This window comes from Zalophus californianus, chromosome 7 (assembly GCF_009762305.2).
Source record: "Zalophus californianus isolate mZalCal1 chromosome 7, mZalCal1.pri.v2, whole genome shotgun sequence".
Taxonomy (NCBI): domain Eukaryota; kingdom Metazoa; phylum Chordata; class Mammalia; order Carnivora; family Otariidae; genus Zalophus; species Zalophus californianus.
Window position 1 is genome coordinate 54,283,082 of NC_045601.1, and position 19,499 is coordinate 54,302,580.

Sequence of the window (19,499 nt, forward strand, 5' to 3'; positions counted from 1 at the left end):
CAGCCTTCCCAGGGGGAGAAGGAGACATGAATTTCAAGCGTTTATTCATTGGAGGAAATTTTAATGAGGCTCCCAAATAGCCGGCTGATTCCCTCACTTGAGCTAGTAGCAGTTGTTGTCTTGGTTGCAGGATACGATGCTGATTCGGATGACTGTTAAAGTCAAGAAACATCAGCCATCTGCTACCTCCAGGGTAGTGTGCCTAGTCCTGGGCCTAAGGTCTCTGCCCTCGAAGCCTTCCAGAATAGCTTGGGACGCAAGTGTACGCATGAGAGTTAACAACGTGGCAAATGCCAAACGTGTGGCATTGATACCCGGTTTGGCGTGCTCTTAGGCGTGTTGTGCAGGAAAGCTGGGACTTGGCTTCAAGGGCTGGAGACATCCAGCAGGCAGCGAAGGCATCTGAGGGTCTGAGGAATGGGCCGATGTGCACAAGACTTGGGCATAAGAGCGAGGGGGCCGGGGTGACTGAGATGGAGAGTTCTTTTCAGAAAGTGGTGAGACATCAGAGTTGAGATAAAGATTAGATTGTGAAGGATTTAAATGAGTGTTTGACTTGTTACATTTCTATAAATAGGAATGGGCCAGAATAAGAGTAGAATATTTCCTGGATGAATTAAAAAAATTTTTTTTAAGATTTTGTTTATTTGAGGGAGGGGGGAGGAGGGAGGGAGGCAGAGAGAGAGAACATGAACAAGGGGAGGGGCAGAGGGAGCAGTAGACTCTCCGCTCAGTGTGGAGCCCTATACAGGGCTTGATCCCAGGACCCTGAGATCATGACCTGAGCCGAAGGCAGATGCTTAACTGACTGAGCCAACCCAGATGCCCCCTGGGAGGCAATTTTAATGCTTTCTACCCTCTACCGCCCCACTTAGGAAGTACTCAAGCTATTAGAGTATGAATTGAAGGATTTTAGAGGAGTTCATCTTTAAATTTTTTTCCATTCTGTGCAATTTATAGTTCTTCAAAAATTAAAAGTAATTTTTCTGGAAGGAACACAGTTTACAAGGAGACTTGTTTTAATTACATTTAGTGGTATTAATTTCAAAGGGAATGGCTGGCTCAGAAATTTTAGTAGTAATTTTTAAGATCTAAAGGGTGAAAAACAGCCTTCTGTGTGATTGGGGTAAGAGAGAAGAACACAAAATGAAATGAGGGTTAAGATTGTAGACCGAATGCATGTCCCGAGGTTCTCTTCACTTGCTAGCGATAGGTGGCAAAATTCTCTGCACTTTCTAGCCACTAAATCAAAGAGGGACCCACATATTTGGCGAAACTGGAGCTGAGAGAGAGGAAGTCATTTTGGGTTGGGACTGAGCTGATGGGAACCCAAGACTGGCGTGTTAAGGGCAGTGGGAGAGGCATGGATTCCAAACACCCAAAACAGTAAAATGATATAGGCTGTTAGACGGTATCAATGGCAATAAAAATGGAACTGAAGGTAAGGTGGAGAGTGCAGACAGAGTGAGGGAGAGAGCCTTGAGGATATGTGAGGAACAGCAAATCAGACAAAGGAAGTCCCTCTGAAAAGGCCCTGACATGGAAGACTTGTCTCGCACGTTCCGGGAGCATCAGGGGAGGCCAGTGTGGCTGGAGTAGAGTGACTGAGGTACAGACCTGTGGAGATGGGGGCAGAGAGGGAGGGAAGGGGGGAGAGGGGGACCCACAGCCAGCAGCTATGAAGTTTACAGTAACAGATAAATAGAAGCTCAGCTACTCCCACCATGTAGTCTTTAGAAAAGTTTTTCTGTGCATACTTATAAAGCAAATGAAGAATTCTCTCAACAGTATCTCCTTAGCTCATGTGGTATCAAACATCAAACACTTTTAATAATGTCCCCCATTCTGGGTGGGTAGCATAACACCAAAGTGCAGTTCAATACAAACGATTTTCTAGGGCCCTGAAACTGAACAGTTCAAATACGCAATTCTCTGGTGCTCTAGCTTCATTCAAGAAGAAAATGTAAGAATACGTAAAACATTGATTCTTGACTAGTGATTCTCTTTTGGGTCACATACTTTTTTGGGAAAACCAGTCTAGATCCCTCTCCTCCCCAGTGCATGCCTGCAGAATCCCACCAAATTTTGCATCTTATCAGAGTCAGTTCACAATTTCAGAGGGTTCACACCCCTATGCACCACACCCCAACTCATCTGTAAACTCCAAGCTGAACACCCTTGGTCTAGAGGGACAAGAAGGCCACAGGAAGCAGACGTAGTAAAAACCTGGAGCCCAAGGTTGTTTGTGCTGATAGGACAGATTCATCTGCTTTAACAGGAAGCCAAATTGAGGATAAGATTGATTTCCATTTATGAAAGTTGATGAGCTTGTCGGGACATGTCTGAACAAAAGACATTTATTCCACTTTGGCAGGAATGTGGTCGGGAATGTGATTTTTCTTAGAGAGCTACTGAATCTACTGTAACACACTAAAAAAGGATCCCAAAGCTCCCTCCTATAGAGAAAGCTATGGTAATTTTAGCCTGGAAAAATTGTAAGGCAGATGTTACCAAGAACCGTCTGCGTGACTTTAAAAAAAAAAAAAAAAAAAAAAAAAGCAATATGTTGGTATTTTTGGTATTTGGTATTCTTGGTAAAGAGTTCATACAATGTTTAAGCATTTATAGATTCTTGGTGAACCTAAGATGAAAATCCTTGTGTAATATAATCTTAGGAAGATGAATGATTATTTGCTTTTGGGATTATTTATCTTTGAGCCAGCTCATGTTGAAAACCTCTTATTTATCCAGTTAGGTTGACCTAATATTTTCATTAATTGTAGTTTCTTTTGCATTGCAGTGTTTTAATCTTGGGTGCTTCAGGTGGAGTTGGTACTTTTGCTATACAGGTAAGACAGCTTTTTAAAAATCTTCTGACTAGAAAGAGTATTTCCATGAATTTATAAATTCACATATTAGAAATTATTTTTTCTTAAAAGTTGAGAGAAAGCTAGGTTCAGTAAATTCATTGTAATTTCAGCTTACACTTCTAAGAAGGAAACTTCCTAACATAGAAGGAAGCATTAACCTTTCCAGTGGTTTAATATATGAGTGAGTTTGTGGGTATCCTCTTTAGCAAATGTAGGAAAGCTTTTAGGGAGGAAGGCTGGGGACAGTGCAAGGAGATGGCAATTTGCAATTTGGTAGAAATGAATAAGCTGATTCTAAAATGTATATAGAAATGCAGTGGCCAAAATACTGTAAAGATGGCACTATTCCCCCAATGTGATCTACAGATTCAGTGTAATCCTATCAAAATGACAATTGCCTTTTTTGCATAAGTGAACAAGCTGATCCTAAAATGCATATGGAATTGCAGGAGACCCCCAGTTGACAAACAGTCTTTAAAAAGAACAAAGTTGGAGGATGCATATTTCTCGATCTTAAAACATAATATAAAACTACAGTAATCAAAACACTGTGATACTGGCATAAAGATGAACATATAGATCAATGAAATAGAAGTGAGCATCCAGAAATAAAACCATACACCTATGGCCAGTTGATTTTTTTTTTTTTGACTAGGATGGCAAGACCATTAAATAGGGAAAAGAATAATCTTTTTAATTTAATTAATGGTGCTGAAACAACTAGGTATCTCTATGCAAAAGAATGACGTTGGACCCCTACCTCACATTCTATGTGAAAACTAAACCTGGGTCAAAGACCTAAATATAAGAGCTAAAACTATCAAACTTCTAGAAGAAAATGAGTAAATCTTCATGACCTTGGATTTGGCAACAGATTTTTAGGTATGACATCAAAAGCACAAGCAACAGAAGTAAAAAGATAAATTGGACTTCATCAAAATTAAAAGCTTCTGTGCATCAAAAGACACCATCAAGAAAGGAAAAAGGTAATAAAATATTTTTTAAAAAAATGAAAAAGATGACACACAGGGAGCAAATCTTTGCAAATCATTTCTCTAATAACATCCAGAAAATGTAAGAATTCTTACAGCTTAACACATGACAACCCAATTAAAAATTTAGCAAGGGACTTGAATAGACTTTTTTTCAGAGAAAATATACAAATGGCCAATAAGCCCACAGAAAGATATTCAGCATCATTATTCATTAAAGAAATGCAAATCGAAACCTTAGTGAGATGTCACTTCACACCTACCAGGATGGCTATTAAAAAAACAAAAAGAAAGAAAGAAAATGGAAAATAACAATGTTGACCAGGATGTAGAGAAACTGAAACGCTCATCCACACTAGTGGGAATGTAAAATGCTGCAGCTGCTATGGAAAACAGTCTGGCAGTTCCTGAAAATGCTAAACATAGGATTACCATATGACTGGGCAATCCCGTTCGTTCGTAGGTATATACCTGAGAGAAATGAAAGCATGTTCAGACAAAAACTGGTACACAGATATTCATAGCAGTGTCTGTATTCCTGGTAGCCAAAGAGTGCAAACAACCCTAATGTCTGTCAACTGATGAATGAACAAAATGTGGTTTGTGCATTAGTGAAATCTTATTCAGCCATGAAAAAGAATGAAGTTCTGATGCGTGATACAACATTGAGAAACCTTCAAAACATGCTAAGTGAAAGAATCCAGACACAAAAGTCACATTTTGTATGATTCCATTTACATCCTGTCTGGAAGAAGCAAATCCACAGAGATGGAAAGCAGATTGGTGATTGCCAGGAGCTGGGGGAGAAAGAAAGGGGGAATGATGCTTAATGGGCATGGGGTTTATTTTTGAGGTGAAGAAAACATTCTAGAATTAGACGGTGGTGGTGGTTGCACAACATTGTGATGTACATAATGAATTGTACACTTTAAAATTGATGAAATGTTGAATTTTAAGTTTTTATATGAATTTTACCTCAAACAAGAAAACAAAAGAGTGCCCTTAGCTTCCAGAAACGGGATGGCGCTAGTGGTGGTTCCCATTATGGTTGAATGTTTTTTAACTGACTTCTGGGGGAGGGGGCTTGATTAAGCCTCCTTGATATGCAGGGAGAGGCCCTTTCTGCAATATGGGCCTAGTGAGCATCCTCAGAGGCTCTGCCACATCACTCTCCAGGAGGGAGCCTTTGGGTGCTATGATCTCCCACCCAGACCCCATCTCGGATCCTTTGAGGACCCAGATAGTGCTGGAGTTTTCCATCTACCTGCTAACTAAATTAGGGGAAGTGGGAGAGGACTCCTAGGGGATGCACACACATCTTGACGTCTTTTCAATTCATCATTAGATACTGCTATGGTCTAAATGTTTGTATCCTTCCTAAATTCCTGTGTTGAAGTCCTAATCCTCAATGTGGTGATAGGAGGGAGGAGGGCCTTTGGGAGATGATTAGGTCATGAGGGCTCTGCCTTCATGAATGACATTAATGCCCTTATAAAAGAGGTCCAGCAGAGCTCCATAGCCTTTCCACTATATTGAGGACACAGAAAGCACTGGCTATGAATCAGGAAGAAGGCTGTCAACAGAATGTGACCATGCTGATGCCTTGATCTCAGATTTCCAGCCTCTAGAACTGTGAGAAATAGATTTCTGTTTATAAGCTACCCAATCTGGTATTTTGTTAGTGCGGCCCAGACTAAGACACCCAGGGCCTAGTCCAGATACTGAGCAAATGTAGGTTAATGAATGACTAAATGGAAAATAAAAGGAGGGAGGGTGGGAGGAAAAGAAAAATACAATATCCTGTTGGTTAGAGTGTAAATTGGTACAAGCACTTAGGAAATCATGTGGTACCATCTACTAAATCTGAATAGGAATTGCCCTGTGGCAACCCAACAGTTCTACTTTTATGAATATACCCTATAATTATTTGCACAGCTAACATGCATGTTTGCCAAAAGATATGTACCAGATTAGAGATGTCATCTGCCAGTGGAAACAACTCAAATGTTCATCAGCAATGAAATGGACAAATAAATTGTGTTATATTCTTACACTGTCATATTATATAGTCATGAAAACAAACTAGTTGCACACAATAAGGTACATGAATCTCATGGGCAGAATATTAGTGAAAGAAGTCAGACTATATGATTCCATTTCATGACATTCAAGAACAGGTGAAACTAAAGAATAGTGTTCAAGGATGCCTACCTAGCGAGTAAACATTTTTTTTTTTTTTTAAAGGAGTGGGGTGGCGGCAAAAAGGGTCATGTAATGGTCCGGATGGTGGTGTTACTTCTAAAGGAGTGAGGGAGCTTTGATTAGGAAGGGGAAAGTAAGGATGCTCAGGAATATGGCGCGTGTTCTAGCTTTTAATCTAGAGTGATGCTTATAATACTGTTTGCTTTGTAATAGGTTTATATTCCATGCACTTATCTGTGGGTTATATTTTAACAAAAACATTTTAATAAAATAAAATAGTAATAGAAAAGTATCAAGGTTAGATCTCATACAAAGTTATTATGAGAATAAAGAGTAGAATAACATATCTACAGATGATAACATATCAGAAAACATGCCCACTAAGACAGATCAAATGTAACTTATAATTTCTAATTTTTTTTAAGTCATCTCCACACCCAATATGGGTTTTGAACTCACAACCCTGAGATTAAGAGTCACATGCTTTACTGACTGTGCGGCATCCCCAAGTGTACCTACAATTTCAAAATAAGTTTAAAAATTAAAAGTATACAAGACATGAAAAACAAAACAAAATAAAACTGAATTGGGAATACTCAAAAAAATGTTAAAGTAAACAAAAAAAATTATTTAGCAATGAAGACTAAACTAGAAGGAGTTCAATAGCAAATAAACAGAACACATAATGCTGCCCTAAATAGTAGTAGGATGTATAAATAGGAAAAATTTTCAATTACAAAAGAAACCAAGAAAAACAGATTCAAGAGGAAATACCAGATATTGAAGTCAGGAAAGAAGATTGATATATAGGTAGTAAGAGGCTCTGAAGAGGAAAACCAAAACAAGGGAACAGAACAAATACTAAAATCTATAATTCAAGAAAATTCCCTATTTTCTTGAAATTAAAAGATTTGAAACTACATATTAGATGACCACAGTGCTTATCTAAGAACATGGACCTAGATTGAGCAATATCAAGGAAAACCCTAGTTAGTAAAATTACCAGCTTTCAAAGAAAAAGAAAAAGGGGCTCCTGGGTGGCTCAGTCGGTTGAGTGATCTCAGCTCAGGTTTTGATCTCAGGGTCGTGAGATCGAGCCCCATGTTGGGCTCCACACTGGGCATGGAGCCTACTTGAAAAAAAGAAAAAAATCCTTGGGACACTTAAAAAAAAATTGTGTGACTTAGAAGTAAAATTAGATTAACATCAGACTCTTTGACAGCAGTGCTATAAGGCCAGGGGGAAAATGGAGTAACATATTTAAGACACTCCACCAAGAGTATACTAAGACTATACTAATTTTATATACAGCAAAACTGGCCTTCATGTATAAGGTCACGTACGAACTGTTAATAACTTGTAAGAACTCGGGGAATATGTTCTTATCCTTTTCTGAGAAATGTACGAGAGCATGAGCTTCTGACAACCAGAATGACTGGAGAGACATCCCATTAAGGGCTGGTGGTAAATGTTAAGTGTAAATTTATCTGTAGAACTAAAACCAAGGGCTTAGAAAGACAGTACATTGTGTAACAGCCAGATCCTCTGACAAGGTAAATACAGCACAACTATTTATTAAAAGCGGGGGAAAACTGGGAGAGCATAGTTAAAATTCTAATGCTTTCATTAATCAGCTCTGTAGTATTAATACTAATAATGTTAGTATTCAGAGGCTATTCTGTGTGTTATATACAATAAAACAGATGGATATTTATAGCATATTTTAATTCTGTCACCCCCTGTATCTCTGACAGCCAGGATTTTAGGTGTGGAAGGAAGGAGATACAGAGATAGCAGGAAAGAAGTTAAGTAAAAGCTTTGTAGTCTTAAATTCGAATTGGAAGTATCGATATGAACTCAAGAGATACTTTGTGTATGTAAAGCTATCTCTTGATGGATAATTCATCACTAAAAGAAGGTGGGACTTCTTGGAGAAATGGCAGATTCTAGATCTAGGGCACAAAATGTACAAGAATGAGCCGAGAACATATTAAATAGCAAGAAAACCTCAAAGACTACTTGAGTCGTATCAAGGAGACTTAGGAGCCAACTTGAAGAAACTCTCAAAGATGTGACAATCTAGCTTCAATAATAGTAATACAATGGATTAAAAACCTTCAAATACATTTAAATCCATGAGTTCATATATTTTTTTTAAAAAAATGGTCACTTTTGGGGACGCCTGGGTCGCTCAGTCAAGCATCTGCCTTTGGCTCAGGTCATGATCCCAGGATCCTGGGATCGAGTCCCACATTGGGCTCTTTGCTCAGCGTGGAGTCTGCTACCTTCTCCCTATGTCCCTCCCCCTACTCATGAATGTGTGCGCGCTCTCTCTCTCTCTGACAAGTAAAAACCTAAAAAAAGTCACTTTTGGAAAATGATAGGGAACCAATTTATTTTATAAACTGGTAAAGGGGAAACAGTTATTCGTCTTGCCTTTCCTATATGAATTGTACACCTGAATAAGCAAAATAATATATGAGGAGAGGTGTTTCTTTATAAAAGTATTTCAACTACAAATGAAAAAAAGAATTAGAATATCACTGTTTTGCAACCACCATTAAAACAGCTGCTAAGATCTTAAGAGCAATGACCAGACATTATGTGCCTCCTGCGATTTTGCTACACACTATCTGTAGTCTGGTAAGGAGATTGAAGCAGAAATCACCGAACAAGAAGCCTGTGGAATTGCCCCCTGAGTGTGCGGTCAGAAATCCCAGACTCTGGGAGACTGTGTGGGTCACATGGCCTGGATTCTTCCACAAATAAATTATAAGAAAGTGAAGGGCTAGGAGAGGAGCTTATCGTGTAAAGAGAGACTTAAAAGACCTCCTATTTTTATTCTTGGTGAATCAAAGTTTAATCATTTTTACTAGGTCTCTGACAGGTGGCTTCCTGGAGTTCTTGTTAAGACGAAGCACTTGGAGTTCTCTCCAGAAGAGTCTGACAAATGTACACATGGGTGCCAACTATTTTTAAAACACGCAGTGGGTTTTTCTACTTTCCCCCTCTTTTTTTTTTTTTTTTTGGACAGGTAATGAAAGCATGGGGTGCTAATGTGACAGCAGTTTGCTCTCAGGATGCCAGTGAACTTGTAAGAAAGCTCGGGGCAGATGATGTAATTGATTACAAATCTGGAAATGTGGAAGAGCAGCTGAAATCTTTAAAACCGTATGTATTAGGACATTGTTCACATTGGGCGGTGGGAACAAGGACAATTGGTCGTGCAGGTCTGAATGGTTTGGTGACTTTGTAATCACTTTGGAAACTTAAAAAAGAATCTATAAAAATACCCCATAAAGAGTCATTTGGGGTGGTTTCTGTTTGAATTCCAGATGTTCATCCAGCACAGTGACATGATATGGTATGTACTGAGGAAAATATTTTGCTTGCATGGTCTTTTGTTAATTTTTAAGTTAACTTATTGTTGATTTGTAAGAGGTCTGAAGACAAAATTGGAAGATGTGGTCTATTTGATGGCCTCTGTCACCACAGGAACAAATAGAGCAGTGGATGAAAATACTTGATTAGCACTAAACTTATGCTTTCAGTGTTTGGGCTTAACAAGGGCATCAGAGAAACAAAGTCAGTAGAAATATTGGTAATCAGAACACTGCGGATGTCCTCAGTGAATCCGAATGCCAGGCTGTGGTTTGGTTTAATGTACCAAACAGGAGCAGACTCAGTGATTCATTCAGACCCTGTTGCTTCTTACTGTGCTTTGGGCAGAAATAGAGAGGGTGCTTATTAATCTGGTCTTCATCTAGCCAAGACAGAACTGCAGCTGAGAACACAACTGAGGAGTGTTTGGAAAGATGTTTTGCTGCTTTTTCAAAGGTTTTTCCCTTTTTCTGTTCGTTTTCAGAAGCCAGTTATTCTTGCCCACTTTGAGTAGAAGTATACACTTGACCCCTGAACAGCGTGGGGGTTAGGAGCACCTAACCCTACATGGCACCACCATGTAGGCGAAAATCTGTCTATAACTTTTGACTTTCCCAACACTTAATTACTAAATAGTCTACTGTTGACCAGAAGCCTTACCAATAACATAATCAGTCCATTAACACATATTTTGTATGTTATATATATTCTGCATTTTTAGAATAAACTAGAGAAAAAATGTTACTAAGAGAATCATAAGGAAGAGAAAATATATTTACAGTATGTGTTGTGTGTATTGAAAAAAATCTGTGTATAACTGGTATTGTGCAGTTAGAACCTGTTAATGGGTTGATTGTATTTTCATGGGTTTAAAAAAAAACGAAAACAGACGGGAGCCCCCATTGGACACTACCTAGCCTTTCTTAGCCAGCAGTACCCACTCCCGACAGTGCTATGGCAGTGCAGCCCCAAGGAGCCGGCAAATCCCTATTCCTTCAACTCTGCCGCACTTGCCCTGCCAGGCAGGGTTACAAACATACCATGCAGCTATGCTGCTGAACAAGACAGAACCCCCCCGCCCCCCAACCTCCCTGCTCCTTCCATGGGGCTTCCATTCTAGTCAGGGGTGTGTCAGTGATAAGTGCTCTCAAGAACACTGATATAGGGAAAAGAGTAAAAAAAATGATTGGGGGGAGGATGTTTTAAAAGGGGGGTTTAAGGGACGCCTGGGTGCCTCAACCAGTTAAGTGTCTGCCTTTGGCTCGGGTCATGATCCCAGGGTCCTGGATCGAGCCCCGCATCGGGCTGCTTGCTCAGTGGGGAGCCTGCTTCTCCCTCTACCTCTGCCTGCCTCTCTCTCTCTCTCTCTCTCTCTCTCTCACACACACACACACACACACACACACACACACACAAATAAATAAATAAAATCTTTAAAAAAGGGGGGCTGGTTTAAGAAGGCCTCTGGGGCACTGGAGCAAAAGGTTTGCAGAGCAAGCCAGGAGAGTGGGATTTTTTTTTTTTCTTTCGGTTCCCTGCTGTATCCCTCCACCTGGAACAGTGTAGTAACATATGGTAGGTGCTCGATAAAAATTTGTTTAATGCATGATTGAGGGAATCTAGGAGAAGAGCACTTGTTCAGGTCAAGATAACAGCAAATATAAAACCCCCGTGGCAGGAACCCAAAGGGATTGAGGAATCCCATTGTCCCTTGCAGAAATGTCGTCAGCTATTTCCTGCCTGTGCATCAGGACCCCATCTTTCTGGGCCTGTGACAGCTGGCTTCTAGATAGTGGAGTTTCAGTTCATCTCCTGTCTTCTGCTGCTGCTAGGAATAGCAGCATGAGACTGAGGCCGAGGCCAACCCATTCCTCTCTATCTACCTTAAGTTTTATGCGTGTCTGGAATTTGTCACCAGAGAACAGAGACCCTGACCGATGGAAAGGTGAAACATACTCAGGCTGGCCCCCAGAAATATGCTACAGTTTGCCCCTCTGCCTCTCTCGCCATGGTCTTGCAGCTTTTGCTCACTCTTTCCTGTTAGGGGAATCTCTCTAGCTTGCAGATGCCAGGCTGTTACTTTTATTTATTTATTTTTGACCACTTCAGTTACAGTTGATCTTTGTAACCTTTGCCTGGAGTTTGGCCTCTGAATCCACCAAGAATACATTTACTTCTCCTTTCCAATAGCAGCTTTTTAGATTTGAATCTTAGAATATTACTGCAGGAAAGGGCTTTGAAATCCTTCGGTCCAACTTGGTCATGTTATCTTTGAGAAAGTAAGGGGCAGAAGACTCAGGAGTTTTTGCAAGCTCAAGGTCATGCCACTTAAGCATTAGTGGAAGAGCTGAGTCCACAGCCCATCTTCTCTTTCAGGCAGTGCCTGTTCTAGAATACCAGGCCGCCTGTAAGTTTTATTTAAATTAAGTATCATCGTGTTTGTTTATTCAAAACTTGGGAATGAAATAGAAACTTAAACGGATAAAAATAATTTTCTGTTCTTTTCTAATGAGAAGAGTAGTCATCCAGTAAGGTCATTCTCCTTTCCTTCAGTTTTTATTTGTCCTTCTGCAGTTTTGTTCCGTGAAACGCAGGCTCAAGATCCACAAATTTGGCCAAAGCTGATTTTAGAAGTTTTGATGTTTGATGAATTTAGAAGGGAAAAAGGATTTACCGAAACAGAATTCATTTATTAACTTGCTTAACTGATAAGCACGCATTTTCTTTCTTTTTCTTTCTTTCTTCCTTTCCTCTCCCCTCTCCTCCCTCCTCCCCCCTTTTTCCTTTTTCCTTTCTTTTCCATTTGAGAGAGAGCACATGCCCACAAGCAGGGGGAGTGGGGAGAGGGGCAGAGGGAGACGCAGCCTTCCCGCTGAGCAGAGAGCCCAACTCAGGGCTCCATCCCAGGACCCTGGGATCATGACCTGAGACAACCGACTGAGCCACCCAGGCTCCCTAAGCATGCATTTTCTAAATAGGTATTTGTTTACAAAAATATTTAAAAGCATTCTTGGGTTTTATCCCTTATAAATGGAATGCAGTGATTACAGCAGGTTTAGATTGGATTTAAGGAGTTGTGTGTCTTAGTTCCTCAGTTCATAGGACTGGGTTTTGAGGGCATGTTAGAGCAGAATTGAAGACTGAGAGCAGATTGTTGATTTCTCTATACGTTGTCCTGATGCTGTGTGTGAAGCCAAAAAGTAGGAGTAAATTCCAGATGAAGAGGATGCTTCTACAAGCAGTTCTGGTTATGGAGGGAATAAAAGCAAACCATTGTATGGGTGAAAAGCTTTTATACTTTTCTTTCAAGTATTCAAGTGCACTAAAGAATACTTCGACTTGTATTGGATAGATAGCTTTGCAGTTTTCCATAAAGCTGAGGTCAGGGTGTCTCAACCTTGGCAAGCTTGGTTTTTGAACGATACGGACATTTTGGACTGGATAATTTTTTGTTGTGAGGGGCTGTTTTGTGCATTCTGTGTATAAACATCATCCCTGGCCTCCAGATGCCAGTAGTCCTTTCCCAACACCTCTCCCAATTGTGACAACTAAGAATGTCTCTAAACATTGCCTAATATGTCCCCTGGGGACCAAAATTGCCCTCGGTTGAGAACCACTTAAGTCATTCTTAAAGTATTAGAAAAATGATACAATTTTATGACCAAAAAATGAGTCACATTTGACGTATTTTGGAGAAAAGCCAGCGTGGGTGAGTGGGAGTGCCCTTTTTCCCCTTGGTCAAAGCAAGCACCCCTCTGCTGGATGGCACGGTGCTGCGTGGTTAGTGAGCGGTCATTGAAACAAACCCGATCGCTGACTGTCGACGGGAAGGAAGGGGGATTGGAGCCTTATGTAAAGATGGACAAGGATGTTTTGATTTGATTTTTTTTTCTCTCTAGGTTTGATTTCATTCTTGATAATGTTGGTGGATCCACTGAAACATGGGCTCTAAATTTTCTTAAGAAATGGTCAGGAGCCACATATGTGACTTTGGTGACCCCTTTCCTCCTGAACATGGACCGACTGGGCATCGCGGACGGCATGCTGCAGACAGGAGTCACTGTGGGTTCTAAGGCACTGAAGGTAGGGAGGAAGTCATGGTGGGTGAGAGAAAGCAGGTGCCTCCTGCTTCTGGAATTTGGTTCCCACCTAGCCAGTTTCTTTTGTCTTGGAGGCAGCATGGCACAGTGGCTGCAGGACTCTGCCTTCACACACTGACCAGATTCAAGTTCTGGTCTCCACTTAATAGCCGTGTAACTTGCAACTTACTTAATGTCACTAAGCCCCAATGTCTTGACCTCTAAGATGAAACTAATAGGGTATCTTCCTTACTGCGTGTTGTAAGGATTAAATGAAATAATCCATGTAAAGAATTTGGTACAATGCCTAGTACATAAAACTTATTAAATGTTCAGCTTTATTATTAGCAATTACCTTTCTTGATTCCATCTTCCTTCTTGCCTACACCTGATGGTCTTCTCTCTGTTTCACCAGCCTTAACACATACAAGCTCTTGTAGTGAGGGCAGAAGCTTTATTAAGACAGGCTGGAGCTGGTTGTTTTCATGGTAGCCGCGTTGGGATACACCGGTGATTTCTAGACTGGGGCCTTCAGACCTGTAGAGGTCCATGGGCATTTTTTTGAATTTCGAAAACCTGAAGGAAATTGTGTTCTTACTTTAGTAAGACCACAGAGGCAAATAGAACCATCATGCTTTTTCTAGAATGATATCGACTTGTCCTAGCACGGCGCATCCCATGTGAGTCAGCTGCTCTAGCTGTTGATGGTATTCTGGGTGTTTCTGAGACTCCATTAGTCTGCCTGACTCTGCTACCGGGGGCCACTGTTACCAGAGCCCTAAGGAGCTGCATCACTCAGCCCAACAAGGGCGGCCTGTGGTGGGCCTTGGGGACGAGCGCACAACAGCCGCAGTCGCGGGGCTGACAGCAGAGGCTGAGCGTGTGCTCTCCACCTGCCTAACTGCAGAGCCTGTTGTCCTCACGGTGGGGAAAGGCTTAGATCGTTTCATGTTATCCACTCTTGGTAACTCAGATCACTGGCTTGAAATCTGTATTAATGTTGAAATGGTGTAAGTGATAGGCCAAAAAAAAAAAGAGATAAATTCTATTTTTTTAATTAGACAAAATACTTCAGATTCAGGCAAAAGACAGTAAAAGTTTCTTCAGTGGGTAAAAAGGTTGTGAGTCATTATGCCAGGCTGATCAACACTGACCCGTACATATGGAATGAATGGCTTAGTGATTAGCTGCTGCTGCTTCTAGAAATTCTCTTTGGGGCCTTTTTGAGGGTGAAATTCATGGAATTCAAGAGGCCGTGACAGTGGAGACCACTGCTCCATTCTTAGGAAGTGTGTATGTTACTAGAGGTGAACAAACCAGGGCCTGTACTCGAGGTTCTTCATTTTCATCTGATTCAGGCGGCAACCGGAAACGGTGTCCACAGGGCACTTTGGTGTGGAGAAAAGAATCTTAGCTGTCCTTTGTCTCTTCTTTCTCTTTTCAGAAAACCCAGGCTTTCCAAGTGCTTCAAAATATAAATTTAACTTTTCTTTATGATTTCACAGTTTGTACTTCAGTGAGACCTCTTACAAGTTAACCTTCTGAGTAGTCCTCTGAGACTAAAACAGGCATCTTCTCTTTCCTACTTGAAAGAGGATAGTGGTTATCCCATGTGAAAACCTTTTAAGTAGTTTCTGATGTCTTTCTGAGAATGTGCACAGTTAAAGCCTCATTGTAATGCTCCAGACTCCTGCCTGCTTTGGTTTACTTTGTCCTGTAATGGCCTGGAAAAAATACACAGGCCCCTTAGAGCAGAATATAAAAATTCTCCTGTTGCCGACCAAGAAGTTTCACTTTACACGGCAACATGCTGTAAAGAATTACAGACATGGCATTTTTGACCATTGCTGTTCTTTTCTTTAAAACCCTAAACAGTTACCAGAATGTTTTAATTGTCTGAGGCCTGGCCGTGGGGAGAAGGACACGGACAGGTCTTTTGTGATTGTAGTTAACCGGGCCTGCCGTCAGCCTGGGACGCCTCAGTGCCTTCAGATGGTACTTTTTTTTTTCCTTTTGTTTTTTTAACTTCATTTGCCCAGAGGAGTGCTCCGCAACCTCTTTCCTGCTATGACACCCATAGAAAATTGTTTGTGTTTGAATAGATGTTGAGGCTGTTCTGGGCCAAGAGCAAATTACCTGGAGACTTACACCGGCCCAGGCTCTGCGTTGCTACCCTGTGGGCTGAGGGCCCTCAACCTCCTCACACGTATTCTAGGGTGAGATGGGCTCTGTTTGCGGCTGTGGTCCCGATTAATTGTTAACGATGACTCCTCTAATTCCCACAGTTGTTCCAGGTTAGATAAGAAATTACAGGTCACTCATCCAAACCGGGAAGCCATTCCTGGTACAACCTTTGCAAAGCTCTGCCCAGAAAGCAGCATGGTTTTGTCCGAAACTCCGGTTTGGTATTGCCCCAGCCTTTCCTCAGTATTTAAGTTTGCCTTCAGCACTAGATAAGTATCTATTGAATAATAAATATAAATATTTATACGGATGATACTTTGTGTTATCAGGCACTTTGCATTCTTTCTCATTTAACCCTTCCAATAAGCCTGTGAGCAAGGTAGTGGTATCACCATTCTTTAGGCCAGGAAAATGGCTGAAAGAGGTAGCTTGACCTAAATAACACAGCTATTAAGTGCCTGAGCTAGAGTAGCAGGGGAGTTCCATTGCACTGGACCACTTTATGCACTTGACAAGCATGCTGAGGGATTGTGAGACAGGAAGGTACAGGGAGGGAGGCCATGTGGTACTGGCTAATCCCATGCTACCTCTGGATAGCTCCCATCTGATGAAGTTTAGTTGGGCAGGTCATTGAGGTATGTATCATAGAGAATGTCAGTTAAGTCGTTCTTTTACAATGGCCTACCCTGTCTTTGACAGGAAGACTAACAGTTGAAAGTGGGTATGGCGGTAAAGTGGTCATGAACCCTCTTGGTAGAAGATTTTTGCTTATTTTTATCTGGGGCTGTATTGTCCCATAATAGATTTGGTGGCTTGGGACTTGTTATAACTGTAGGGGGAAGACCCACCCATGATGCATAAGGAACTTTACACTTTGTTTTGCCCTTAAAGCGACTCTATTCCAGGAAAAAAAAAATCTGTAATTGGATTTCTTGTCTAAGATCATATTTTGGTGCCTTACTGCCCCCTAAGCATTCTTGAATTAGGTTTAAAAACTCTTCTCTGGTGCCTCTGAGCTTCATTTAAACTCTAGGAGAGAAAACCTGGAGGTCTCAGCCTCTAATTTCTCCTAGGGAAGAAATTGAATGTGTAAGACTATTTAGACTATCATTTAAGCTTTCCTGTACTTACTTGCTTGTCATTCACAATTTGGTAAAAAAGCCTGAGTTCACATGGATATATCTTTTTTCATTCATTAATTTATGAAACATTTATGGAACATCCGCTCTCTGTCGGTCACTGTGCTGAGGTGTTGGGCATACAGCTCATTGATTCATAATGGATAGGAAATCAGTTTGTCTGTCTTAATCGTCCAGAAAATACTTTCCCCTCAATTTGTATTCAGTGAGATTTTATCTTTTCCTGTATTTGATGTGTTTTCTTTTCTTCTTTTTAGCATTTCTGGCAAGGAGTCCATTATCGCTGGGCCTTTTTCATGGCCAGTGGTGTGTATCTAGATGACATTGCGAAACTGGTGGATGAGGGAAAGGTACGTGCAGCCCCTTGGATTGCTGGAGCATCCCCGGGAACCTTGGCCACCCACCCACCAAGCCTAGTCAGTGGGAGCTCTCTGGGGGCAGGTGTGGTCAGTACCCATGCTGCTTTCCACGGCCAAGTTTAGGTGCTGTAGTTTGGTTCTGTCTCCATGGGAGTCCTAGACCTAGACTGCTACATCTGAATAAGAGCCGACACCATCTGGTTCAGCCGCCTTAGTCTGTAGGTGAAGGGGTAGGCCCAGAGAGGTTATGTGATTTTCTCAAACACACTGAGACAGCTAGCAGAGCTGGCATTTACAGCTAGGCTGCTAATATTTTGATAATGATCCTGAAAAGAAGGCACTGCAAAGGTAATCTCTGCACAGAGGTCGGGACACACTTGTGAATTTACAGGAGAACTGCTCTGGAGCATCTAGAGTCCAAGGCTGCTCTGGAGGGAAGCAGATTGCCAAATGAGCCCGGTGAACAAATACTGTGGAATCTCAACTCTTAACAGGACCGGGCCAGGACTCCAGTCCCCAGGTCTCCTGTCCCCAGCTAGTGTAACACAATTGGAGGGCAGATAATGGTATGTCGGAGAGGGTTAGTGGGTGAGACGTCGGTGGGGACAACTGGTCGATGTTTCTAATGGCTCAGGTCCATCCTGCAAGGACTCTGTGGCGAAAGGACTGCTGCTTGTAGTTGGATCATCCCTTTTTGGGTGTCAAAAGGCCTTTCAGACCACTCTTTATTATGGTTTTTACATGGTCTTAACAGCCCTGACATTCTGCCTCTGGAAGAATAACCTGGAAGGAAGATTCCTATTCTGGTGCTGATATTTATGATTTTGTTAAGAGACTATATGAAATTATAGGGTAGAGACCCTTATATGCCCTAGAGAATTGCATGAGGTCATAGATAAAATGATTTTCATTTTACAGAGGCGAAAACAGGCTCAGAGAGAGAAAGGGACATGTTGAAGTTTGCATTAGTAGGACCAGGATGCATGCTTCCTGACTCCCAGTCCAGTGCTTTTCCCTCTCCATCATTCAGCTGCATCCGTAGTGCTGGAGGCTGATCTGGGACTTTAGCTTAAGTTGTCTCATCTGTGTCATTTTACGGTGGGCGGGGGGAAAAGGGATGGAATAGGGCCAGCTTTGTCACTGCATGATCCATGCTGGGCCACTTGGAAAGAGCCCCTTGAGATGGGCTTTCTCGTGCTGGCACCTGCCCGTTGCCGGCCCATTTCATATTTCCACTCTGATTTTGGGAAGGAATGTCTTTAGGACCTACTGGCTGCTTTTTATGCGTTTTAGTTTGTGTGTTGTTTTTTTTTTAAATTCTATTACAGCCATGGAAATATATGATAGAAAATGGCCTGCTACCATTTCCCAAATCTTGTGGTTTCAAGTTTGCGTGCCTTTTCTTAGACTTCGAAGTCTTAATGAGTACTGGGTAGACAGTCTCGGCCTTAGTGTGACTGTCCGTAAGTGCCTCTTTATCGGGTTCTTCTCACCTCCCGTAGGATGCTTATTTTAGTTCCAGGAAGAAGGAAGTGAACTATCGTTAAATAACGTGGCCCATAGTTTTACGTGCTCTTTCATGTGATTGGAGCCCCGTCATTAGAGAGGTCCCCATTCTCCAGAAGCATACTGTACAGTTGTGCTGATCCCAGTATCGGCTCTAGGCTGTCCACGTGCTTACCGCTGCTCTTTTGTATTCAAAATATTGTGACTCTCTGGAAATTACTATTTATGCAACAGAGAAGAGAGAAGACTTGTGTATATGTAACTATTAAGTTTGGCAGATGACCGGTAGAATTGTTAAAGGGGGACAGGGTAGGAATAAAGATGCCCTTGATGTGTCCTCAGATGAGGGTGAGTGAGGAAATATTCTTTTGGCCTAACCAGCGTTATTTGGGCCCGGGAGTCCTTTCTCACATGAAGGACTCTGGGATTGTGGAAGTTGGTGTGTGACACTGGGCGCCGTGATAAGGCCAGCTGTCTTTATGCTCGTCCTGCCTCCTTGTGGGTGCAGGAGGGTGCCTGCCCATGCTGGGGAGTTACAGCAGGTAACAGCACACCTACTTCTCTGGTGTGTGGCTAGTAGAGATGATTAAATTGGACGAGGACACTGAGTTTCTTCTAAGCTTTGGCTGAGTGCTTGGTGAATCTAACAGGTATCTGATAGAGGGGCTATAGTTATTTCTTGAAAGTGTGAAACCACGAACCAAAAGAACCTACTCTTCTGAAATACTTTAAGTTTTTGAATTCATAATACATTTACAAGGTTCAAAATCCAAAAGGTAGGAAAAGT

The 19,499-nt window shown here is 41.6% G+C and overlaps 1 protein-coding gene across 2 annotated transcripts in view; it reads left to right on the forward strand.

Annotated features, from left to right (window-relative positions):
* Positions 1-19,499, forward strand: part of RTN4IP1 (reticulon 4 interacting protein 1) — a 43,321-nt gene that overhangs the window by 17,797 nt on the left and 6,025 nt on the right. For both annotated transcript variants that reach the window (XM_027601957.1, XM_027601958.1), the window contains 4 exons: positions 2,801-2,849; positions 9,099-9,235; positions 13,345-13,528; positions 17,105-17,197. In XM_027601957.1, the coding sequence (XP_027457758.1) occupies positions 2,801-2,849; positions 9,099-9,235; positions 13,345-13,528; positions 17,105-17,197 (463 nt within the window). The remainder of the gene's footprint in view (positions 1-2,800; positions 2,850-9,098; positions 9,236-13,344; positions 13,529-17,104; positions 17,198-19,499) is intronic.